The sequence below is a fragment of the Cupressus sempervirens genome, chromosome 3, assembly GCF_028749045.1.
Source record: "Cupressus sempervirens isolate cs-2001-9-10 chromosome 3, ASM2874904v1, whole genome shotgun sequence".
Lineage (NCBI taxonomy): Eukaryota > Viridiplantae > Streptophyta > Pinopsida > Cupressales > Cupressaceae > Cupressus > Cupressus sempervirens.
The window spans coordinates 520,425,125-520,452,444 of NC_143120.1; the positions used below are offsets into that span (position 1 = coordinate 520,425,125).

A 27,320-nucleotide genomic window follows, 5' to 3' on the forward strand; every position below is an offset into this window, starting at 1 on the left:
CCTGGTATGAAATATGGCATTTTTTTTAGTCAAGCCGACTGGTTATCTATTGCTGTTGGAAGCCAAATCTGCCCTTTTCGTGGTTCTTCTCTGCTAGGTTTTGCAAGCCGTGAGCACCATAACACTTCTCTCTTTAGCTGTGGATTTATGATGTGTAAAAATCATTCATACCACGTTTTCTTGAAGTTTTTTTGCTGTAAGTGAGTTTCTTCATTTCTTACCGGGTTTTAAAGCTTCTTCTACTGGGCTCTACTAGACGCCTTGAGTCATATTTTGCATGCTTGGAAATAAGACAAAAATATAACTCAGTTGCTTACTGCTGTAAGTTATCCTCCTGCTTCATTTCTTTATGGAATTCGTATATATCATGGGCATGAAAAATAAGTAACCCATCTGCTGGTTAAATTTTTATTTTACATCTATAAAATCTGGGCATCATTACTGTTGTATTTAGCCGCTGATTGACTGCATTTTTAGTGGCCTAGAGGATAATTTTGATTTAGAAAAGCTATAAAACCTGGGCATCATCACTGTTTCAGACTTTGTGATTTTTTTAAATATAGCTGCTAGGAACTCATATCTGATATGTATGTTACCCTTCTCAGAAATTTGTAAGAACTGATATAAACAATCATTTTGCTGAAAGTGGCCATATTTCGAGACTCTTCTGTTACTAGTTCTTCGCTGGAAGTTGTTATGGCGTCATATCTATCTCTTATCTGTTGCATATTTCCATGTTGGGCTCTTTTATTTGCAATTTTAGGCTTACTCTCCCATTTTTCTTCTTTTCTAACTGTGGCTATGAATTTTGAGAACATAAAAACCCATGAATCTAATCTGTTTGTCTTTATACTGTCAGCAACCTTGTTTGTCCATTTAAAAACAATACTCCAACTGGTACAGCTGTAACTCTTAGATCTTAACCTGTGAGTTTCTTGCATATATAAAAAAAATGGCTCCATATTTGAAGTGGTTCAAAAACAGTGTTCAGCAGTTGTCAACATCTTTGTTTGCCTTCTCAAGAAATGTGAATGTCATTACATGCACCTTCAGTTTATTAGACTCTCTTATCTGTTGAATGATTATTGCATATTGTCTGATCAAAACCTTGGCATGGCATATTAGGACAACTTCTCTTTCCAGTTTACATGTTTGGATCTGTTTGGAAATAAACTCACACACCTTTTCCTTTTGTGGTTCCAATATTGATCTGAAATGACGCTTCTATAATGATGACTGAAGTGAGAAACAAACTGCTGATAACACCTTCACCAGTATCACTTATGCATCCTCATATCATTTCTTGCTATTGTATTGTACTAATTATATGTTGTGCTTTTCATGTTAGCTGAAAATGGTTATTTTTATTGCAATAGATAGCCTCTTGCTATAGCTTTCATTCTTGCTGTATGAGTGAAACAAAAGGTTTCAAAACTTTTGACAGTTCGTTCTTTTAATGTTTCCTTTGTTATTTATATGCAAACCAATCTCGCCTACTGTACTTCTCTCCTTTTCACCAATTTTATCAGTAAAAGGTTTCAAAACAAAAATGAATTGTCCCTTTAATACTTTTGTACTTGATGATCGACCTCTCTATTTGTTGGTGTATGTTTGTATCTTATTGAGATGAATAGCATGTAGGATGGTAAATGCGAGATTTGAGCGAGTCATCAGCATTGCTTAGATCCATTGGATCTAACCCATTCTCTTCTTTGTCAATACAGGAATTGGAAGCACGGAACGGGCGATGTCTGGAGCAGCGAGAGGATGGATGCAGTTGGACGCCATATCACCAGTCATTACAGGCAATGACTGGTGCCCATGATCATTTCTCCTTTTACCCTTCTATTCAGTTATTGATTTCAATAGGGTATAGATGTATGTCAGCATGTAGAGACTACTCTCACAGTCAGATGTGTGGGAGAAATTTACTTTCAGCATTTAATCTCTATTATGGTTTGCTTCATTATGCAAATATTGAACATTATTTCAAAATGAATAAAATACTTTTCTTTGATGTATTTTCTGAAAATTACTTTGAAAGTAATAAGCATGTATTTTACTTCATTTGAACATATGTGAAAAATGAACAACATGTTCAACTAAAGATCTCTCTCCTGCTAAGAGGGAGTGTTAAAGATCGTAGCTGAAATAGAGACCTTTATCTCTGAAAATATGAACGTTATTACCATTATTGTCACCTTTGGCTAAAAAGAACGCTTATGTTTAAATTGTAATATTAAAGGTACTGACATGTGTCATTCACATGCATTTAAGCATGAATATTCGAAGAGTTATAATTAATTATAGGAGTTATGGGAATCTCAAGAGACCTTCGGTTATAATATGAAGAGTCTCTCATATTGTTATATATTTCCATCAAGCAAAGGATATTGTACACTTGAAGTTTAGTGATCCATAAAATGATAATTTTGTTGTGTGGTTGGGTTTTTCCCTTCATTTTAGAAGGGTTTTCGCAAGATATTTCTAGTGTTTATTGGTTCAGTTTTGGCTCCTTATTGTTATTTATCACCATTAATTTATGGGCTCTAGATTTAACACAATGACAATTGTTAACACAAAACATTTTAGACTTCCTCATAAATAGTTGATATATGACCTTTGTTCCTTGATAGAATTTGTTGATCCTTATTAATTACCAATAGACAACACATCATCTATTCTAGTTGAATTATTGTTGTCAGCAGTTACATTATCACATATGCTCATAGGGTTGTTGACTGACTTACGTGTCCTTGCACCTCCAGTATACAATGTTAGGTATCGTTGACGATTATTGACTGTTACCAACGCCATGGGTTTAAGGAATCATTTTTTGCTGATAACAATTTGCTCATTCAAACAGCCTGTTGGTTCCCAAGACCGTAAATTAAATCCTATGAGCCTTGCCTGCTCGATGCTGGGATAGCTAATCAATAATGGCCAACTTGACAGGATCAGTCAATTCAATTTGGATCCTTTGTGCTTCTGGCTCTGCAAAACCAAGGCCGGTGCACCTGATCCTGGATAACAAACTTGGATTGAAGACGTTTATAGCAGATAGATTTAATGCAAAGACAATTTCTCGAAATGGCAAGAGGTTCAAGAAACTTCTGGATTGCTAATAGTGAGTATTAATCTTCAAAAATATGATTACTTTAATAAACTTGTGAATGTTGAAATAAGATCAAAAGTGAATTATTAAAACAAATAGATATCAAAACCCTTAAAGGAAAAATATTAAATTATTGCCAACATATAGATTGAGAATCATGAGCGAGTTAATGATCAGTGCTGAAATTTAAAAGGGTGATAAGAGTCAAATCTATATGTTTTCACATACAACTCTATAATATCATGTCTATTAAATCTATAAACAATTCAATTATCAGGATGCATCAAATCACTTCATATTTATGTGTATTTGAACCAGTCTATGATGTTTTAACCCTTATAGAGACAAAATAGATATAAATAAGGAAACAATCATAATGTTTCACAATATTTGTATCTATCAGGTTTAAATAGCAACGAACAATTTGATCCACTTATCCTAATAACAAATGATTAATAGAAAAAAAAGATGATCATAAAAGACGAACTATATAGTAATTTAACTCTAAAGCAAATAAAAATCTTACTAATTATATTGTAGAAAAAATCGTATTGAAGACACTCAAATGCTGATGCTCCACTCAACACAATTTGATCTCAAACAATATCGAAATTAATGCCCAATAATTCACTATCAAAGAGCTTGGTTCAAACTTCAATCTTTTCCAAGGAAGGAATTTATATATGCTTCAAGAATGCAGAGAGTTTTCTGGTAGATATCAACAGTGGCTTTGTCTGATTTTTCATTACATATTTATAGAGGGTTGAAGGGTGTCAGTTGCTTCTCAAGCACCACACCTTTTCATAATAAAAACTAACCAACATTAAACATTAATCATGGTTTAATTATACCCAAATGTAACTGGTGTTTTAATTACTCCTTTATATTTCTGGATGTCGTTTCCTTTATTCCCATGGATGCCTCTCTATGCAATCTTCTATCCACCGAACAGCTTCTTTCTCTAGATCGCAGAATACTCGGATCAAATATAGAATTTTGATTTTAGAGCCGCCGTGGTCATGACTTGGAGCAGGTAGTTTCACCGACGTCAGAAAAAATCATTGTGCCCTCTTCTCAAGCATATGTTCTTGAACTCGGGTGATTTTCCATCGGACCAAAGGCAGTGATATTTGGTACAGAATAAAAATTCCAACATTGGCGTGAATATCCCGAGTGTCTCCGATGTTGAGTCGGTGCGCTTCCATATTGATGATGCATGGCCTCACCAGGAGTTCAACACAAAAATCATACCCCTCCCCGTACATGTTTATCACTTGCGATAAACCACACAATATAAATCAAATGTACAATTGAGAAGTAATAAAAGAAATAAAGCTTCCTATGCTCTTCCCAGATGGATGAATTATGATTTTTAAACAAACTCTTCATACACATATGATTCTCCAGTCCCATCCTCTTTGCACAGAAACCTTTTTCTTCACCATATAATTGACTATTATGTATTTCACATCACCAACTCTGTAATATATTCTTGGCTTCGTGCGGTGATTTTGTACATTTTAATCATTTTCAATCATAACCGCATAGTGGTGAGTAATACATATGTATTGACTTCTCTGTTCCTTTTGACCTTCTGATGTGAACTCCATGTTACTGACGGTGATGGCTTTCACATTGCTTATCCTCTTCTTTTCAATTGTATTTATATTATGCATAAATCTGCTCATCTCTATTACTTTACAGCATTCTGACTGCAGATATTTCCATCATACACAAATATTGACTAGAATGTTGGATAATCACATAGAATTCTGGAACTTTCAGTATGCTTGTTACCCCTTTATTAGATATGATCATCATATCACCTTGCACAGGTGGTTTCCTAATATCAGATATGTACAGGATGGTGTTGTATGATGCTTTGATTTATTCATAGTTACAATGTGATATTTTCTATTGTGACAAATCTGGAAGTTATAATCCTTTACATCCTTGTAAATACGACTGATGATACTGAGGTATATACATGCTGCCCAAGCGTTTGCCTCCGGTGATATCACTGAATGTTATATTTCAACCCCCCTTCATCAATTCTTATCATAAAAGGATGCGGCAGAGATATTTGGTGTGCTGGAATACTCGTGATCTTTAACCTGAATGCACTTCTTTTATGTTCAGAAAGCAATTTGGTATGCTCTCAATGATATATCTGTGACTGTATCCTTTGATTATTCTGCCAAATATTTTCATATACTTGACAAGGGGCCATGGGCTGAGATACTGATGTTCTTCAAATTGTCCATGTGTTTATTTTGATCATCAAACTTCTGTATATCCGCAAAGGATGACTTGTGGTAGTCACTTAGTTATACAGTTACAAATGTGTTGCAGATAGGAATGTGTGATTTCCATTGTTTCAGGTACACTGGATTTCAAATATGGCCAACAGCATCATGGTGCATTACTTTAAAAAAAATACTACAGAATGCTTATACCCTGTCATGATCAGTTCAATGATTGCTAGCTTTTGTTTTCAAATAAACACCTTTGACATGCTGTCATTGCACAATCTCTACTTTATCTATGCCACTAATGTTGCACCAAAATTTCAAATCTTGCACAAATGAAGCCTAGAATTTCGGGCTCCATCACAGCCATCGTTCGTCTTAGGAGCATAGGAGAATAGTATAATGTCAATTAGAGACTTGTAATAATAATGTTTGGTCTCTTTAGAGGAATATAATTTATGGTATTATTTATATTTATATGTATTATTATTAATTTTATTTGATATTTAATATTTTAATATTATCATTTATATAATAATTTTTCTAATTTAATTTTATCAACTCAATTGTATTATTATTATATCAAATATTTCCATTATATATTATTCCATTAATATATTTTAATATATTATAACTAAGGATATATTATAATCAATTATTATTGATTTCACAAATCAATATTCACAAATTTGTAATATAATATTATGTATATACTATTGTAATATTAAATTATTATATTAATAATATAATCCAATTAATTATATTAGAATTTATTTATTTATTTTCTTTATTATTTATTATTAAGTTCTATTTGAGAATAAGAGGAAACATTATAGTCCGCCCTTCCAAAAATTTGATTGTCCTCTAGCAATGTGAACCTTTGATACAACTCCAATCTTGAAATGATAGTTTCAACTTGTGGTTAGAACTGTAATACATTCATAGATATAAACTTATCAATTTGAATATATTTCATCATATTAATCAATTTTAAAACAACTTAAAGATAAGACTTATCTTGATTTGTTATAGCAATTTTGTTCTCCCAATCATGCATTGACTTGACCCATGACAAATCCTGATGATTAATCCTTATAATCTCTAGTGGAGACTTTATCTCGCCCTAGGCTCCTATGACTACCCTTTTCGATTATCCATCTATGGGAAAGACTTTATCTCATCCCAAACCTCTATGGGTATTATCCTTAGTAGACTAGAGACTTTATCTCATCCTAGGCCTCTATGGATATCCCTTAAGGACTATCGTTCTTTGTAATCCTTAGGAGAGACTTTATCTTGTCCTAGGACTCTATGGATATCCCTTTAGGATTTATCCATCATTATAACCCTTAGGAGAGACTTTACTCATCCCAGCCCTCTATAAATATCCCTTTAGGATTATCTATCTCTATTTTATCCTTAGGAGAGACTTTATCTCGACCCTGGTCTTTATGGATATCTCTTTAGAAGTATCCATCTTTGTAATCATTAGGAGAGACTTTATCTTGTCCTAGGTTTCTATGGATATCCCTTTAATCCATCTCTATTTAATCCTTAAGAGAGACTTTATCTCATCCTAAGGCCTCTATGGATATCCCTTTAAGATTACCCATTTTTTATAATTCCTAGTAGAAACTTTATTTTTTCAGGCCTCTAGAAATTTATAATCTTTCCTTCGTTTCATACAAGAAATTGAGAAGATTTTGAGTGTGAGTAAACACAACTGAATATTTGCATTAATATGTTTGTAGCTGCTTGTTACATTACAAATTCTCATTATCTGATTTGATAATCAGTTGTTTACGTGTTCACACATCTCACTTGTCGATTCTGATCATAACACGTGTGTGCCTATCATAACACACCATCAATGCCTTTAGAAGAGGCTCAAACTCACAAACATTAAAGAGAGGCATTATTATTGCATTCTTGACCTGAGCATGCTTGCAAACCATCTTCGATTTGTTATTTTCCTCCACCTCCTAACACCATGTGCGACAATCAATGCTGCTTAGACTCTCCCACGTGAAATTAGCCACTATAATCCTATCACTGCCAATCTAGATTAATTATTGAAGCTGATATTGAATTAATTAGGTCTTTATACTCTCCTCAACCACTGGAATAAGCACCTTGGCTACTTTTTGACTGGCTAAGGTTCCCAAAACTAATTGTCACACTGTCTTGCTTCTCAAGAAAACACCAAATTGATAATTCCAAAATTTGGCATGGTAGATTGCAATTAGCAAAACATACCAACTACCTATACACCAACTAGAAGAGTGCAAACTAGTTTGCCAACACTCGTACCACTAAAAAACTCACAGGGAGGGGTTCGTACAAAAGTTCCGAAGGGATGCAAGTTCTATAGCAAGTATAGCTCTTTGTACACCAATAAGCAACCTTTGTATGGAGTATGTAGAAGTAGTTTCCCTGTGGCAGAAAAATTAAAGCAAACCTGTAAGAGATTTATAGTACAGCAATAGGGGCAGGACATATCCATATAGTAACAAGACCATTTAAGGTTGAAATTAATGACAATGCTCATTCACTAGTCTTCAATAAAACATCTGTATGGTGATAATCACAACTGTACAACAAGGAAAGCCACTTGTAGGATAAAATGACAAATCATACAATAAAGACAGCGGCACTTTATTTAACAGAATAACCAATTGCAGTTTGTACAACAAAGTCAATAGCACTGAGTATGGTGGAATGAAGGGATGTGGTCCATCGGAGAGAGAGAGAGAGAGAGAGAGAGAGAGAGAGAGGAGTCTAGTATGGTAGGAACAACAGTGCTAACCAACTTGCTTGAATGTTCCAAACAACTTTAGCAGCTTGAACTCTTGCAAGGAAGACTTGTATGACACAATTTGCAAAACTTGTTCATTATTGTTTTTGTACATTTGCCAAATGCATTTTATAATAAACCTTTTTCTTCTATTCTACTTTTTTATATTATTTATTTGTACCTTGCTATCAATTTCTCCATCACTTTAATGATATTTTCCAAATCTAACATTTTAATAAAGTTTGATTTCCACCTGAGTTTGCCCATAATTGTTTAAATTTTATTTTTCTTACTCCCACAACTCCAAAATTAGTTTTCCCTTTTAATTTTTTCAAATCTTTGCAACTTCTACTTACCACCAGCCTATTTCACCTTTATGCATTTGGGTTTGTTTGTCGTCTTTCTCAACTTTTCTCTTTGTATATCTAGGTCCATCGCAAGGCCTAACTTTGACTTTGGAGGTGTACCACCACCAACACATACCTAGTAGTCTCTTGTAATAACCATGTTCAAGGTTGGTACCAACATATTCTAAGTCAAAAAATTTGTCAAGTAGGGGTTTGTGTCCAATGCCTTCATATCTCCCCTCAATGTGTCAGCATTTGTATTATTCTAGGTTGTATCCCACTACTTTTTGGTGGTCATATAGGGTTAGGGAAGGCTCACAAAAATGAATACAAGGTTTAGTAACGGTGGGGGTTGTTTGCCTTGCTCAATGCAGTAACTAACAATATCTCCATTGTATCTGTTCCACTTTGCAATAATCATGTTGTCCCCTTTGCAATCATTTTGAGGCATGGACCTAGTGTTTCCCCTTACTCCTCCAAATTGATTCCTAAACCTCCTCTGGTTTTACTCCCTTCAAGGCTTGTTCCTCCTTCCGTTTCTTCTCTATTGCTTAATATATATCATAGGCCAAATCCCTTTTTGTATTTCATAGTATGGCGCTTTCCATCTCCAATATCCACATATTAGTACCCAAAGTGTAGGTATGCCAAAAAAAGCATTCTTCAAGTGCCTATGAATGCGCAATACAACAATGCCTTGCACATGTTTCCTCGCCAACCTTTCCTCAAGCCATGTTATGGGTCCAGCGTATTCATAATCTCATGCATACGATCAATCCCTAATCACCAAGTCTTCTTCCAACACTTTATCTCTCTCAATTATTCAATATCTACGACCTGCATGTCCCAACATAGTTACTACAACACTGTCATCTTCTCTCCTAATATGTAACATGCTAATCGATAATGAAGTAAGTTCTAAGGATTTACTAAGATTTTTATATAAAATAAAATTTTATTTTAACTAACGTTTAACAAATGTTGTTTTCCTTTTCATTTCATCACCTTCAAATATAAAGAAAATAAGATATTTAAAAAGAAAATGCATTCACATAGCAAGAGGATAACTAACAATCTATAATTGATTCATATGAAATGGATATTAACTGAATTGACTAAATATATGCGAGAGATAACAGGAACCCATAAGAGAAGAGAATAATAGTTCTTTCATCCTTTCTAGTAATGTGTCTTAAATGTCTTCCTGAGAGGGGGAGAGCATCATCAAAGACTTTTATCTCCCATCCATTGAACATTGGTCTCCCGCACATCCTTTTAGAAGGGGCCCGAACCTAAACAAGAGATGAAAAACTTGGATTCATTTTCATCTTTGCCATCAAAGTCTTTAGTGTTTAGAACCTACAACAATCTTAGTTGGTCACACATTATAAAATCTTCACCTATGACAATGACCTTTCTCGACTAGACGGGTACATCTGATTCATGTGACTAACAGTCACATGTTGTTGCATAGTACCACTTTGGCCAAGGTTTATAACTGTAAGCATTATACTTCATGCTATCTAAATCACCTCCTTGCTCATAATTGATTCCTCTGGAGTCTTAAGGGTCTCCTCGCCACATTTCAGACTTGTTGTCCTTTTCAAGCAATGATTAGTCTCATGATCTTAAGGAGTAGTGACTCACTGGTAATTGCTTTAACATATATGGCTCTTAATGGTTTATGGCCAACAAAGGGGAATCCCTTCCCAAGAGTTCTAAGCTGTTATAATCCATTTAAATGTTATTGATCTGATTTCTTTCTTTCTTTCTTTTTTCCTTTTCTAGATTAAGTAATGCAACCCTTCTCAGTGCATATCATGTTTTGTCTTCTCTTGTTTTATCACTTATCTGATCAAGATTGACCTTAGTTCAAGCAAGACAATCCCAGATACCAGTTTCTATGAGTTTTGTGACCACTCCAACATGTAAAATAACCTAGGTAATTCCTTGCTCATTTGGAATTTGTCCAAAGGTTGAGTGAAAATTCAATGCTTGTAATGATTACTTACTAAAACTCTAAGTGGAAATCCATCAATTGCAAGGATTTAAATGCATTCTCATGTTCATAAAATCATTCTCAAGTCAAGGAATGGAAACCCCGTGTTCCTAAAGACAAGTTGCTCAAAAGTCAAGCGCATAAAGGATCATCACAATGATGGGGATCAGAAAAATGCATCCATTGGCCAAATTCAATTACATAAAAATTTGCAATCAATGTATAACTCCCCAACTGAATATTAAGTTGTGGAATCATCCCAGAGCAATTAAGTAAATCCCCACAAGCAACCTTAACATTGAATTTTGGAATTGCGTTCACCTACAACTTTCTTTTTGTTGCTATGGAGGCACTAATAAAATTATGTGTAACTCCCCTATCCACTAAACAATCCATTTGCTTCCCTTTTGCCACTCCTTTAAAGCAAATACGACTACCTGTAGGTACTCCTAAGAGGGTGGCAACTATAGGAGGCTGATGTAAACCCTAACCCTCAATTGTCTCTACTTGGGGCTGCTCATGATTGCCTTCCTCGCCGCTGTCATCAGATTTGTTAACTTCATTCTCATCATCATAAACCACCTCAATATAATGAACCTTACATTTTCCAAGGCACCTATGATCTAGAGTCCAAGGTTCTTTGCATGCCAAGCATAACTTTTTCCTTCTTATTTCATTGTGGTACTCACAATCCAACTTGGGTGGAGTGACTTTGTTCTGATTCGAAATTTTCATATTGGTCTTTGATCCCTTCAAAAGTTTTTTTTTTTTTTTTTTCTGGGGGGCGCAGGGGGGGTGGTCCAGGGGGTGTTGAACTATCCAAATCAAGTACCATCTTAATTGCATCTTGAAGAGTATTTGGTTTCAGTACCTTAACAAACCCTTTGAATCTTTCACTTAAATCTTCCACAAATAACATCATCTTCCTATTTTCAGACATGTCAAGAACCATAATAGATATCCACTGAAAATCATTAATGTAAATGTCTAATGCTCCACTATGCTTAAGCTGGGCTAATTCCCTATAATAGACTTCTACGTCCTTCTAGTCAAATAGAGTAATCAGCTTGCTGCTAAACTCTTCATATAAATTAATCATGCTATGATCCCAGGTAACACGTTTGTGATGCCACCAATCATAAGCTGCCCCGTCCAAGTGCATAGTAGGGAACTTAATTGCCTCAGTTTCAATCATGATTTTTAATCTAAGGAATGTCCAACTTATGTATCCAAGCTCTAGCTATAGTTTTCCTGCAGCCATCAAATATAGGTGAAGTTAATTTGTTCATGGCATGCTTCGAGCCCCTATTTGGGCCTCTAGGCCTTCTATCTTGTCTAGCTCTTGCCATCTTCCTTTGCTGTCCCATATACTAAACAAAGCTTAAATTTTCCTTAACATTATCAAGGAATAGATCCCACTCAGTGTGCATAACAATAACATCCTTGGGACTAGTCATTGTTGCTCCTGCACTTCCCGCTTCAACTTCCTCGTTATTCTCAGCAAATATTGGTGTTAATTGTCTATTTGTGGTATGTGTAAGTGCTCTAACACATAGAGAAGGTCAAAAAAAAAATTTATTTTAACTCCAAAATCTAGGGGAAGGATGCAAAAGAGATATATAACCGCTTCAAAGCGTATTTGCAAACCTGGTCTGAGAATCTATTCTAATTATCGAGAAATCCCTAAAGTTTTAGGTGGAATGGGGATTGCAATCCTCTCTACTTCACAAGGAATAATGACTGATCGAGAAGCTCGACAAAAAAAAATAGGAGAATTATTATGTATTTTTTGGTAACTCCAAAACAAAAAGTAAATGCCTAAATTGCATTTTTGCCTACAATATTGCAATGCTATAAAAAAAAGTAATTTACTATTATAATTTTAAAAAAATGTATAATATATTCTTATTTTATTTATTATAACAAAGCATTTGTGTTGTCAATTTTAATGCATATTTGCACTTCCACCTTCACTATGATCACTTTGATGTCTTCTTGGTCCTGTGTTTAACTGATGTATTGCCTTAATGAGTTGTTGTAAAACATCAACAACATGGTTATGTCCTTCCTTGAGAGCTCTCAATGTTTCCCTGGCCTCTCTATTTACTTCCTCTGTCTAATTTGAAGCCATTCCAATATTCAATTGAACTCTCATAATCTCTAATATGGTCCTTCCTTCTGGTATCATACGAGGTCTCAAAATCCTACATGGTTCCCTGTTATATTGATGCATTCAAACAATTTTCCACTAGGTAGCAGGTTCGTTGCTTTGATACAATTGTAGTATCCCTCATCAATTATACAAAGGTTTTTAATCTTCTCCAGTTGTGAAGAGGTTGTCAAGGATATATCAAAATGTTAGAACTAAGCCTTAAATGAGGGGTACTCAAGTGTTGAATGGTTTTTACTGATAACCTACAAGTTTTAATCAAATTGAACACGTTTGTACCATAGTTTCTAAGCAACCAATGATAGCTTTCAACATGCTAGTATAAGAGAATATAAAATTCTATTAAATATTTATTTCCTCGTGACTGCCAGTAATGTTGATCATCACAAAACATATTATATAAGTGCATCATAAAAATATGACTCTATTGGTGTAAGCTTATAGAACATTTGATCAATGACAAAAGAGAAGATAAGTTCGCAACACCTTATCAATATCTTCACCCAATAGTCAGCTGGAAGGATTTGGTGTCTTGCACTGTCCTGTTTTCAAACACACATCCAGTACTGTGGCTCCAAGGTTCTCCCACAAGTGACCAGATAGTTATAACGGTTGCTTCCACTCCCACGCTAACCAGCTACAAAATATGATAATGCTATACTTCTCGACAAAGTAGTAAGATGTCTCTCAATATCGTCACACCCAACTTTTGTTTCAGCTCATAAAAATCATTCAACTCAATAGTAGCTGCCCAAAATGGCAACACCAACTCCTTTGCTAGACTTCATTCGGTGGTTGTTAATCTCAATAGTCTAGCGAACATAGAAACTCCAACTCATTGGCGAAATCCCACCTAAGGAGTCTGACAGACAGGTGACCAAACCAAGGGTTTCAAAGAATATGAAAGCCAAGACAATTTCTCGAGTTGTGGTTGATGAAAATCACATTAAGTATGCTGAAGTAACTGAACCACTTGTGCAAATATCTACTAAAGACATGGAGCGTGCTACTTATAGAATTACAAGAGTTGAATTGGGTAAACAAACCAGGATGAGTTATCAACAGGATGCACATGAGGATGTCAACTTCTTAGCTTGAAATAATGATGAACTATGGGATAAGAAGATCAAACTCAAAGAGAAGAATGCACTTCTCCTAGGGATCATTGAAAAACTAAAGAAGTCTTCTTTGGGTACTGAATCTATTCCAGATGCTTGTATTGAGAAGAACAAAAGAAAGGCACAAGTTGTAGATGAATGGGCGGCCAACATTGAATCACAATGTTATCAACTCATTCATGATATTTACAAGGTGTTGAGGAAAGAAAAGGAAGTTGTTGTTCAATTAAGTGATATTCAAGGGTCACTTAAACGACAATTACAGTTGTTCGATGGGGACATTGGTGCTTGGAAGAGTATGATGGAGCTTGATTTGGATGGTTTATGTGATTATGAAGTCAACTCATCTGTTGAGATGTATCATGATTACAAGCATCTGATGATTAACAAGAAACAAGTCCTACAACAACTCATAAATGATGCAGAGGCAGCAGTAGTGAAGATTGGTGAGCAGAAACACATGATCAGTGAATGCTATAAGAATTTGTCATGTGGAGTTATCACTGAGAATGGAGAACTCAAGAAAAAAGAGGATATTCTCACAAGGTTCACTGAAGCAATTTGCTTATAGCTTGAAGCGGATGATTTCAATCTTAGTATAATGAATACATTTGCAAGTTGGATGTGTTCACTAGACGAACTACAAAGCAAAAAGGAAATTTCTATCAAGGAAATTCTAGAGACAGCCAGCACATATGAAAGGATCATAATGGTTGTTGAGTACACTGGTGAGCCCAATGCCAAAGTTATGTGGAACTCACTGCAAAAATTTGCAAAGATTGTTGAGACTCTATGAACATTTCAATTTATCATATGTTTTAGTAGAATAGTAGTAGGAAAGCTACATGTAAAGAGTATGTATGTTGTAAATACTGGATAACATGTACATGTATAAACAGCTCATGCAGTTAAGTTGCAACTACATTAGGCCTACAACTTTGAATAAAGTCAAAGTATTTAGTTAGAGATAAGTCAAGACGGTTGAGGTTGTTCTACTTTTTCCTCCACCTTTATGTCTTCATTTTAAAGGAGAGAGCTCATTGTAAATAATCATCTTTTGCTTTATAGGAGAAGGTTGGGCTTGTGACTAGAAGGCTTTGTATTTCTTGTTGCAAATCTTTGAAGTTAATAAAGAAGTAAGTTTTTCCTAAACTTTGTGTTGTGATACTTGGAATTAATCTTTGTCCCTTACATTGCATCAATTGATTCACCTTTGTCACTTCTTTCCTTGTGAAGCATTTGAGTATTTAGTGTTGTTTTTGAAAGACTTTGAGCTTTCATAAACAAGATTGATATAGTTTGATAGTGGCTGCAACTACTAGGATTTAAAGACTTTGAGCTTTACTTCTTTGTAAATTATTTCATATCCGAATAGTTGAGCAAAGACTTTGAGCTTTGTTGGTTGTTCGTTGTAATGACCCTTACTATAAAGGCCACTGAAACCCTCAAACTAGACTTAGGAATTTTGTCAAACAGTTGGCATGTAACCGAATAAGGCTGCAATATTACTAATTGTTGTACAACGAAACCTCAATATATGATGCCAATAATGTATGAACAACAATTCCAGATTATAACACTACCAATCTAAGAGATAGATGACAATATGAAACTCAAATATGAAGTCCAATGCAATTCTGATTTTATGACAGCAAATAGAACTGATTACAATGAGAGACTGTCACAACTATGCACTTCTAATACATCAAGCTCTTGACAATGCAATGTTATGACATGAACAATAACCCAGTTCAGATTTGGAATGCAAATGACGAAACTTTTACAACAGTTATTAATGACTGGAGATAACTATTTATGCAATGACAATGCTGACTGTTCTAATCCATAACATGCAATATTTTGGCAATCAAAACTTCAGTTTGTGCACCTGGAATAGCTCCAATTTTGCCGGATATGAATGCTGAATTAATGCCACACGAAGACCTCACAATCTGCCCCAAACCAACTCACAAAATTGCTACTGCTGCCCAACTGACAGAGCCGTACAGGTACGGCCTAGTACGGCTGCTAGATAAAAATATTGCAGCGTTTTTTGTCACTCCAAAAGCAATAAATCTGGGCGCCTAGGGTTGCTGAATAACCCCCTAAAATATGAAATTCATCCGTCAAGCCAATTAGGAGTTATGAGCAAAAACGTGGGTCCAAACCCTGGACTGGCAGTCTGAAAATAATGCACAACTGTGTCTACAAACCCTGTTAATCAATCCACAAATGCTAGGGCACAACTGAAACCCTTATTCCAACCAAAGTAAACCCTTATAACTGAATCTCAATGAAGTCCAAATGAGATGGCTGAATTACCAACTCCTCAAATGCAACAATTCAGGTGATATTTCACACCCTCAAAGTCGCCAATCCAAGGGAGTGATTCATTCCCAAAGATCAAATAATAATTTGCAGACCCAAGAGACTACAAATTTGCTCCACAATGGAAGAAGTAGAAGAAATCTCAAATCCAAGCATGTCCAAAATGAGAGGCCCAGCCCTCTATTTATTCACTTTTCTAAGAAGTTGCTAGAACTTCTAGAAACATCCTTTATAAAATCTCATTATAATGCACTTTTTATAATAAAGTAATTTTATAAAATAAAAAGTGCAACTCAACTTAAAATTATAACATGTAGGCCCCAATAACACATAATAATAAAATATAACCTCTTAACACTTCTTCAAGAGCAAGATATGACCATCTGATCCGCAGAATTGACTCTCTCTCCACACCATTTGCCTACGAGAGTCTGGAATAGGCAAAATCCATGATCAATGTCATGTCGAACTAAAGAGGGGACATTACAGTCCGCCCCTCCTGAAATTGCTTGGCCTCAAGCAATCTCAACGCCGGGTGCTGCAAAATAGCTTCCCCCTCCCAAGTAGCATCCTCAACAGGTAGATCTTTCCACTTAACCAAGTATTCTCTGATCACTCTTCTGCGAAGCTGCTTTTCTCTGCTCTCCAGGATGGATTTTGGCACTAAAATCAATTTTCCCTCATCGTCTAAAGGAGGTAATACTGCGGAAGGTACCACATTCTGACCCAACGCCTTCTTGAGGCGGGACACATGAAACACATTGTGCACCCTGCTGTCTGCCGGAAGCTCCAACTCATAAGCCACCTCACCAACTCGCCTGATAACCCTGAATGGTCCGTAATAGCGTGGCTTGAGTTTCTCTGCACCACTCTTCTTAAGAGTAGATTGCCTGTATGGCTGCAACATGAGGTAAACCATATCATCCACCTCAAAACTACGCTCAGTCCTCTTCTGGTCAGCATACTGCTTCTGCTGGTTCTGGGCTCTCGCAATATTATCTTTGAGAGTAGCAACTATATCCTTACTCTCCTGTAATAATTCTCCTGCACTGGGTACCCGGTTGTCGCCCAACAACAAATCCAAGAAACTAGGTGCTTCATAACCGTAAAGTGCCATGAAGGGTGTCATTTGTATAGTGATGTGATATGTAGTATTGTAACAATACTCGCAGAGATATATCCATCTGACCCAAGCTCGCTGCTGAGCTGCCACATAATTCCTTAAATACCCTTCCACCCATTTGTTCACAATCTCCGTCTAACCATCGGTTTGTGGGTGATAGCCAGTGCTGGGTCTAAGCTCCGTGCCACATAACCGGAATACCTCCTGCCAAAAATGACTCATGAAATGGCTATCCCTGTCACTCACAATGTTCTGAGGCAATCCGTGCAATCTGAAAACCTCCCGAAAGAAAACCTCTACCACCTGAGCTGCTGAGTGGGTAGTGGTGATAGGAAAGAAATGAGCATATTTTGTTAATCTATCTACCACCACATAAATACAATCCCGTCCTTGTACCTTGGGCAAACCTGTGATAAGTCCATGGAGATGCACTCCCACTTCCTGTCAGGGATCGGAAGTGGCTGTAGGAACCCTGTCGGATAGGTGTGTTCTCGTTTGTTTTGCTGGCAAACAAGACACTCTCGAACGTACTGCAAAACATCAGCTTTCAGCCCCTTCCAAGTGAACCGCTCTCGAACTGACCTGTAAGTCTTGAAGTACCCGGGATGGCCTGCTGTCGGTGAGTCGTGAAATGCTCTCAAAATCAGTTGCTTAACCTTTGATCTTGGGACTAGGTAAATCCTGTTCTTGTAAATGATTAAATCATCTACAAGTGTGTATCTGGTATCAATCACTGTTCCCTCCACTATATCGGAGGCCCATGTATCCCTGGCATACTCTGCTATAATCAAGTGTCGCCAATCCTCTGATATCTGAACCATAAAAGTGAGGTGTGGCCTTCGAGAAAGAGCATCTGCAACAACATTCTGAGTTCCCTTGACATATGAGATGTCAAAATCATATGCCTGCAACTTACTTACCCACTTTTGCTGGCGATCATTCAGGTCCCACTGTCCCAAGAAATGCCTCAAACTGTTATGATCAGTTTTAATACAAAACTTGCTACCCACAAGATATTGTCTGAATTTGGCCAAAGCATGCATGATGGCCAACATCTCCTTATCATATATACTGAATGAACGCTCGGGGCCTCTGAGCTTCCTGCTCTCATAAGCTATGGGGTGCTTATTCTGCATAAGTACAGCACCTACTCCCTCTCCAGATGCATCACATTGAAGCTCAAATGGCTTCGTGAAATCAGGTAATGCTAGAACTGGGCACGTAGTCATTATCTCCTTAAATCTCATAAAACAGTCCTGTGCCTTCTGAGTCCACACAAATTCCCCTTTTTTCAGTAGATCTGTCATGGGAGCTGCATGTCGTGAGTAGCCACTGACAAACCTGCGATAGAAACCACATAAACCAAGGAACCCCCTCAACTGTGTAAGGTTCTCTGGTGGAGGCCAATCAACAATAGCGCGAATCTTTTCAGGATCCATCCGCACTCCATCTGCACTAATAATGTGTCCCAAATATAACAGCTTGGTCATCCCTAAGTCACATTTGGACTCTTTTGCATACAAGGACTCCTTCTGTAAAATGCTCAACACTGTCTCCAAATGCTCTAGATGCTCCTGCCATGATCGGCTATAGATCAAAATGTCATCAAAAAACACCAGCACGAATTTCCTCAACTGATGGTGGAAAACTCTGTTCATAGTGGACTGGAAAGTGGCAGGTGCATTGGTCAGACCGAAAAGCATGACTACAAACTCAAAGTGCCCACAATGACATCTGAAAGCAGTTTTCTCAATATCCTGTTCACGGACTCTGATCTGGTGATATCCTGTTCTCAAATCAATTTTCGTGAAATAACAAGCCCCATGCAATTCATCTATCAACTCATCAATGCGAGGAATGGGATACCTGTTCTTAATGGTTCTCTTATTTAATTCCCTATAATCAACACACATCCGAAGAGTTCCATCCTTCTTTTTTACCAAAACAACAGAAGATGCAAAAGGTGACTTACTTGGTCGGATGTGCCCCATAGCTAGCAATTCCTCGATGGTCCTTTCGATCTCATCCTTGAGTCGCTTTGGGTGTCGATATGGTGTGATCATGATAGGCTTAGCACCTTCCTCCAGCTCAATAACATGCTCAATGCCTCTGTCCGGTGGCCTGCCTGGTGGAATCTCACTGAATACCTTTTCGTACTTAATCCTCAATTTCTGAATATCAGGATGATATTCCGTCTTATGTTGCTCCTCCTGTGTAGGTGTCAAAGTACAAACTGCTGCCCACTCTATATCATTATGCCTAGTTAATCTCTCCAGCCGCCTAAATGAGATAGTCCTGATGTCTCCATTACGGATAGCCTTAAGCACATGAGTCCTACCATTCACTTCGAATTGTATCTCCATATCCTCTAGTCTCAGGGTAACCACCTTCAATGAATGTAGCCACTGCATTCCAAGTACTATATCCATGTCACCCATGTTGACCACATCATAGTCCGCCTTAAACTTATAGTTGTTCAGGCGCAAAGGTAGGTCTCGTACCATCCTGTCACAACGAAGAGTGTATCCATCAGCTACCTTGACTCTTAGTCCCACGAACTCCTCAGTAATGAGTCCACGCTTCTCCACGAATCGTGCATCAATGAAATTATGTGTGGCACCTGTGTCCAATAATGTAATAACCTTCTACCCAGCCAAAACTCTCCGAAGTCTGAAAGATCCCTCTCTCTGGATACTAGATAGTCGTGCTTCCTGTAAATGTAGCTTTGTTCCCTGTTGTTGCCCTGCACTGTCTATCTCCTGCTCTCCCTCTGCTTCATCAGGATCCTCATCATGATGTTCTGAGAACTATCTGAATCTGAACCTTCGTAATAAGCCCACATTGCTCGGTTGGTCTTCCCTTTTGGCCTCATAGGACAGTCATGGCCATACTCATACGGGCCTTTGCAATAGAAGCATAGCTTCTTCCTACACAAGTCATTAAGTGTCTCCTTGTCCAACCTCTTACTTTCCTCCTTAGGTAGCTGTGCCTCTCTATGAAAGGGTTTCCTGTCCCTATCTTTTCCTGAAGGGAAACTCTTTGCCTGGAATTTATTTTTAGAAGCTGAAGAGGAATCCATGTCACGAGCTTTCTTAATGGCTTCCTGCAAAGTGGGAGGGTTGAGAGCTTTAATCCACCCTCTCAACGGATCAACTAGCCCATCCATAAATAAAACCAATAGCCTCCGTTCAGATACATCTGTTACTAACACTGCAAGTTTCTGAAACTCTAAAATGTATGTTTCCAATGATCCCCATTGTTTAAGCTGAGCTAACTCCTTGAAATGGAGTTGTAGATCCTTCTTGTCAAAACGTTCAATCAGTCTCTCCGTAAACTCCACATATGAGGTAATGTGTGCATGACCCATAGTGATCATACCATGATGCCACCACTCGTGTGCTAACCCATCCAGGTGAATTGCTGCATACTTAATAGCTTCTTCCTCAGACATAGGGTTCAATTGAAAGTATGTGTCAAGTTTTTGAACCCAAGCTCTTGCTGTAGACTTCCCCGAGCCATCATAATATGGTAACTGAAGTTTCCCTACTTTCTTTCGTAACTCATAGCTCTGAGTCCTATCATGTCCACGGGGCATATGCTTCATCCGCACATCCATATACTCTCTAAAGGTGATTGCAGCTGTAAAATCTGGACCTCCTGCTTCCCAATCTCTCCTCAGCTGATCCTGTATGTCAGTGATCTGGGGTTCTGGTACTGGCTGCTCTGGAGCTCTAGGAAGGAACGTGGGAATCATAGGTCTCGAACTCACTGTCCTAGCTTGTTGGGGTGCATGACCGAAATTGTTCCCAATTTGTTCGCCTCCATTATGTATCCCATCCTGATTATTCCCATTCTGATTGTTACCATTTTGATTATTTCCTCCACCTATGTTAGCGTTCAACCCCATTTGACGAGCCATCATCTGCATCATAAGCTCCATTCTCTAATTCTGTTCCTGTGCTCTTTGTTCGGCTAATCGCTGTCCCTGTGCCAAGGTGTCTAATAACTGTAAAAATCTTTCCTCTTGCTGATCTGGACCGGCATTCCCGCCTCTATCCATATTGTAGTCGTAGTCTTGATCAAAGAATACCTCCCCTGTGTCTGTATGACTGGATTCTATATCCACCTGTACAGATGAGCTAGACTGTTCGCTCTGCAGGTCTGAAATCCTATCTTGTCTTGCTTTGGTATTGCGAAAATTATAAAGCCTCTGTCGCATGCTCATAAATGTTCTGATTTTAGTGTTTTGACATTTCGTCAAACACTTTCCCTCCTATCCAACTGTTCCAAATTCCCTATAAGACCTCCATAGGATGGCAGGACTTATAGCTCTGATACCACTGTAATGACCCTTACTATAAAGGCCACTGAAACCCTCAAACTAGACTTAGGAATTTTGTCAAACAGTTGGCATGTAACCGAATAAGGCTGCAATATTACTAATTGTTGTACAACGAAACCTCAATATATGATGCCAATAATGTATGAACAACAATTCCAGATTATAACACTACCAATCTAAGAGATAGATGACAATATGAAACTCAAATATGAAGTCCAATGCAATTCTGATTTTATGACAGCAAATAGAACTGATTACAATGAGAGACTGTCACAACTATGCACTTCTAATACATCAAGCTCTTGACAATGCAATGTTATGACATGAACAATAACCCAGTTCAGATTTGGAATGCAAATGACGCAACTTTTACAACAGTTATTAATGACTGGAGATAACTATTTATGCAATGACAGTGCTGACTGTTCTAATCCATAACATGCAATATTTTGGCAATCAAAACTTCAGTTTGTGCACCTGGAATAGCTCCAATTTTGCCGGATATGAATGCTGAATTAATGCCACACGAAGACCTCACAATCTGCCCCAAACCAACTCACAAAATTGCTGCTGCTGCCCAACTGACAAGGCCGTACAGGTACGGCCTGGTACGGCTGCTAGATAAAAATATTGCAGCGTTTTTTGTCACTCCAAAAGCAATAAATCTAGGCACCTAGGGTTGCTGAATAACCCCCTAAAATATGAAATTCATCCGTCAAGCCAATTAGGAGTTATGAGCAAAAACGTGGGTCCAAACCCTGGACTGGCAGTCTGAAAATAATGCACAACTGTGTCTACAAACCCTGTTAATCAATCCACAAATGCTAGGGCACAACTGAAACCCTTATTCCAACCAAAGTAAACCCTTATAACTGAATCTCAATGAAGTCCAAATGAGATGTCTGAATTACCAACTCCTCAAATGCAACAATTCAGGTGATATTTCACACCCTCAAAGTCGCCAATCCAAGGGAGTGATTCGTTCCCAAAGATCAAATAATAATTTGCAGACCCAAGAGACTACAAATTTGCTCCACAATGGAAGAAGTAGAAGAAATCTCAAATCCAAGCATGTCCAAAATGAGAGGCCCAGCCCTCTATTTATTCACTTTTCTAAGAAGTTGCTAGAACTTCTAGAAACATCCTTTATAAAATCTCATTATAATGCACTTTTTCTAGAACTTCTAGAAACATCCTTTATAAAATCTCATTATAATGCACTTTTTATAATAAAGTAATTTTATAAAATAAAAAGTGCAACTCAACTTAAAATTATAACATGTAGGCCCCAATAACACATAATAATAAAATATAACCTCTTAACACTTCTTCAAGAGCAAGATATGACCATCTGATCCGCAGAATTGACTCTCTCTCCACACCATTTGCCTACAAGAGTCTGGAATAGGCAAAATCCATGATCAATGTCATGTCGAACTAAAGAGGGGACATTACATTCGTCATTTTGTTTCATAGAGATTGATTGTAGGAAACTTTGGGTTCTTGTTGTCAATCACACAAGTTAGTTATAATTGTTGCCTTAAGGTTGTTCTTACGTCAACCCTTAAGCCACTAGTATTACCGTAGCAGTAGATTCATTTTGTTAAATTGCAAATAGTTGTTGTTAGTATAAGATCATTCCTGAAAGAAGAAGAATTGATCCCGTGAACCACCCATTTGTTAATTTCAGTTAGGTCTCTATTGTAGCCACCCACGGTAAGAAGGGAGCCTCCCCTATTGCTGAGAGGAGAGACTTGTCTCACGACACCATTTCCTAAAGTTCTCATTTTGTAATTTGTGGTTACAGTGGCTTACAAAATATTTAGCCAACACCTTGCCAATGGTCTCCCAACTCTCTCTACTCCGACTTCGGCTAACACTTCATCTTTTGCTTCGTAGTGGGCTTTGAAAGTCCTTAAGAATTCTTTGTAACTATCGTCATCTTTCACTTTGCTTCGTAATTCGAAGAGATCGTCTCACCAATGTTTCTCCTTCTCTCTCCTGGTATGTCTTCTTTCTCTTTGTTTAGCAGAAGGGGACTAACTAGTGGAATTGTCGAATGTATGGCATTTGTTTTTGTCACACTCTTCCTCCTCCCTACGGTTCTTTTCCTCGTACCATTGTAGTATGTTTTGTTAGCATTGTTGTTGTTGCTTCTTCTCACATTGTTTTTGGAATTCAATCAATTTGTGAGCCAACAACCACAGAAGGCTTCCCAAAAATTCATAGATTGTCGTTTGCACTGTGAGTTTGGCAAGTAGCATGCTTGCAAGGACCGCTCTCTTCCTAGCCTTTCGTCACACGTACTAATCAACCAAAACTTTCCATGCATGCACTAAGTCCTCCATTAACTAACATTCTATGGTCACTTCCCTATTGTCCTCGATGTCGATGTCGGTCGCTAGCACTTCGTCAAACATGCAGGCCATTATTCTGCCAACACGCATGTTGGCCTTCCTTCAGATCTTCATATTTGATTAGGAGACAGTGCCAAAATGTTTGCTCCTTTTGGAGTGTGTTCATTACTCAAAGCAAACAGAAATATAAATAAACTATAAAGAACATAGTAATTATGATAGAACAAATAACACAGCAAACTGACAGAAAGATATAGCTTTTCATTTCTTGTAATGTATATGGTACTATACAATGCTAGTCTAGTTCTCGATACCAACTGCAAATATAAAGCATTTGACAATTGGTTAAGGTAGGGGTCCCATGGAGGGGGCTTGGGCCCTATTTTTGTGGAGCGGGTGACCCCATAATAAAAAAAATTGGGGGGGCTAAAGGTTTATTCAGAATCTTTTCCTACAAAACAGGAGCTCCGACTTTCTAGCCTGCTCAATTTAAGTGGGTGGAAATGGGGTGGGGCTGGAAATAGCCCCACAAGCTTAGGGAATTTGTTGCCACATGTCAACAGTTCCTTTATTTTTCTATCAAAGCTAACTAAAAAATTTAAAATCTCATGTTATTTTTGCTCTAAAACTCATGGACCTTACTTAAGTTTAGGAGCTAAATTTTTTAAGCTGAAACAAATTTAAAAATTTATGGGACTGCTCACCATTAAATATTCCTAAAAAATCTCAGCAGCCACCCGCTCTATTTTGTAGCAAGCCCCCCTCCATGGAACCCTAGCCTAAGAGTGCCAACTGTTGGTGCCTTACAGCTATCGGAGAATTATTTATTCATTACATTGCCTTATACATAACAACATAGCTATGCAAGAACAGGGAATAAGGCAGAATTATGATGGCCACTGAATAGGTTTGAAGACATGCAGGATAAACATCTGAAGATATTATATTCGCAGAAACTAAAAAGGGCAAGAGGCAGGGAAAAGGACTGAAATGGGGCAGAAACCTTTCTTGATAGGACTAGGTGTCAGGCTGGGCATTTTAATGTACAACATAATATTATGAGACAAAAGAATTTTTTCAAAAAATTTCATTTTCATAGCTAATTGCTGATTCTTTCTGATCTAAAACAGAGAATAATTGAAACTTGAGACAGCAAATAATTTACAAGCTACAAATATAGTGCATGTCCCATAAACAAGTGAGCATGTATGTGTAAGTTTAAATAAAATAAAAATCAAATACTACATAGCACATAAACAATTGAGCATGTAAATGTAAAATTAAATAAAATAAAAATCACATACTACATGGCACAGAATTTTAAAATTTGTATGCCCTCGTAATGGCAAAAATCCAAAAAAATGGGTTATATAGGAGCTGAAGCTGAAAGCTTTATAACATTGGAACAAATAAATAGAAGCATCAATGGGCCCTTGGTCTACTGCTGAAGTTGAATGGCTCACAAAGAGCCCACCAGGGATCAAGTCTTGCTGAGTACAAGGCTCCAACATCATAAGGATGAGGCCGAGATCGTGCCCCAGGTGATTTTAACAATGTGGATGCCCCTCAGTCTTTGGTTGTAAGCTGAAGAGGTTTCAGGCACGAGTGGGCCCTTATCGGCTCCCTAAAAAGTATATGTGATGGCCTTCACTGGTTGGTAGTAGCTTGCAGGCTTCGTCCCTCACTGGGTTGCCTCGCAGGTCTGAGCCCTCCATCAAAAAAGAAAAAAATAGAAGCTCACACTCTAAACTCTCCCAATATCTTTATGGGAAGAGCTCTTATTGCTTTCACAAATCATGAGGAAAATGCAATTTAGCTCAATTAATCATGGAAAGATGAGTTCAAATTTTTCTTTCTTTTATAACAGTCTCCCACTGCAGTAAGATCGATATAACTTTGAGCTTTTTGAAATTATATAATTTACTTAATCCTAAGACTTGATGGTAGTAGAAGTTTATTTCAGATTTTTAAGGAAATGTGGAAACCTGATATGATGCCATGCGCGGCAAAGAATTGGAGGACTTTCGGAGTTAGAACTGGCAAGTTTAGAGCACGTAACGGTGCCATTCTGTTTCAAATTATACTTGTCTGGCCTCTGATTTGTGTATTGTTGCAATGGTGAATTGCATGCGCAGCACTCTTTTTAGTATATGAGTGGCGCGCAAAATCTGCTCATAAGCTTACGAATTTTCCGGGTTCCCTCGAAGAAAGAGGGTTAACACTTGGATCTTCTTTTTCCAAAAAGAAAGAGGGGTAAATACGAATTTTCCGGGTTCCCTCCAAGAAAGAGGGTTAACACTTGGATCTTCTTTTTCCAAAAAGAAAGAGGGGTAAATACTTTGATTGTAGTTATGAATAGGTGAGAATACTAATGGGATTTAAACTTTAATGGCAATAACAACGCCACTACAACTTACGTATCACTATTGACAATTCAGGTTACTTAGTCTTCACCTCCAATTTCTAAATTTCCAATCTACTCACATTTTACATGATTTGGAAAATTTAAAGTTAGTATCTAATTTGAAGTTGTTAATTCATCTTTCAATTTAGAAAATGAATCCTTATGACTTATCACCATAAGAGTTGTTCATAATTTATTTTTATATATTTTACTAGTTGATTACAAGAAGTAAGGAACATCTATGATATATTATGTAACTAGCTATGTACATGCAACGATTAGTGAATGAAATTCTTGTGAAAGATTTTACATTTTATAAAATTTTATGGTAAGCTCAAAAAAACCAGAAGAAAGAACAATCCTTATAAATGGAAATATCAATTAAATTACAATAATTTAACTTAAAATAAATTAAGATTATGTGAATTTTTATAATAATAATAAAATATTTTTTATAAATATTTAATTGTGATTAAAAAAATATTTATTTATTTTTTAATACTGGATTTCTTACTTTCTATTATTAAGCTGATAGGTTTATATGTGGGAGCTTTGCTCTTGGATTTTACAATTTTTAGTCGAAAAAATGTCAGCCCCTTCCATCAAAAATGATTTTTGATTATTTTAAGCTACTTTCAGATCTTTTTTTTTTTTTAAATGTTTTTCATTTCTTTTTTATTTCATTTAAATTCCTTTCTAGTTATATATAATTTTTGTTTTTGGATTTGATTATGTTTATTTTTTTACATCAACATTTCAGATCACACTCTGTGATTCCATTCTTGTTTTCTCTCATCCTGATGATGGATCACAGAGTGTGATCCGAAACATTGATGTTAAAAAACAAACACAATCAAATTTAGAAGCAAAAATTATATGTCTAATGGATTGTGGAAATCTAATAAGATTCTTTTCTATTGCTATTTGTCATATTATTTAATACTTTCTCTAATTTGATTTGTTTTATCAAAACA

The 27,320-nt window shown here is 36.8% G+C and overlaps 1 protein-coding gene across 3 annotated transcripts in view; it reads right to left on the bottom strand.

Moving 5' to 3' along the window:
• Positions 1 to 26,303, bottom strand: part of RAD51D (DNA repair RAD51-like protein) — a 281,195-nt gene extending 254,892 nt beyond the window's left edge. For 2 of the 3 annotated variants that reach the window (XM_089820653.1, XM_089820654.1), the window contains exon 1: positions 25,928 to 26,233. In XM_089820653.1, coding sequence (XP_089676779.1) covers positions 25,928 to 26,009 — 82 coding nt within the window. In that variant the 5' untranslated portion in view covers positions 26,010 to 26,233. Of the gene's footprint in view, positions 1 to 25,927 lie in introns of all 3 variants that reach the window. The other variant, XM_089820652.1, reaches the window with a different exon arrangement.
• Positions 26,304 to 27,320: the final 1,017 nt, after the last annotated feature.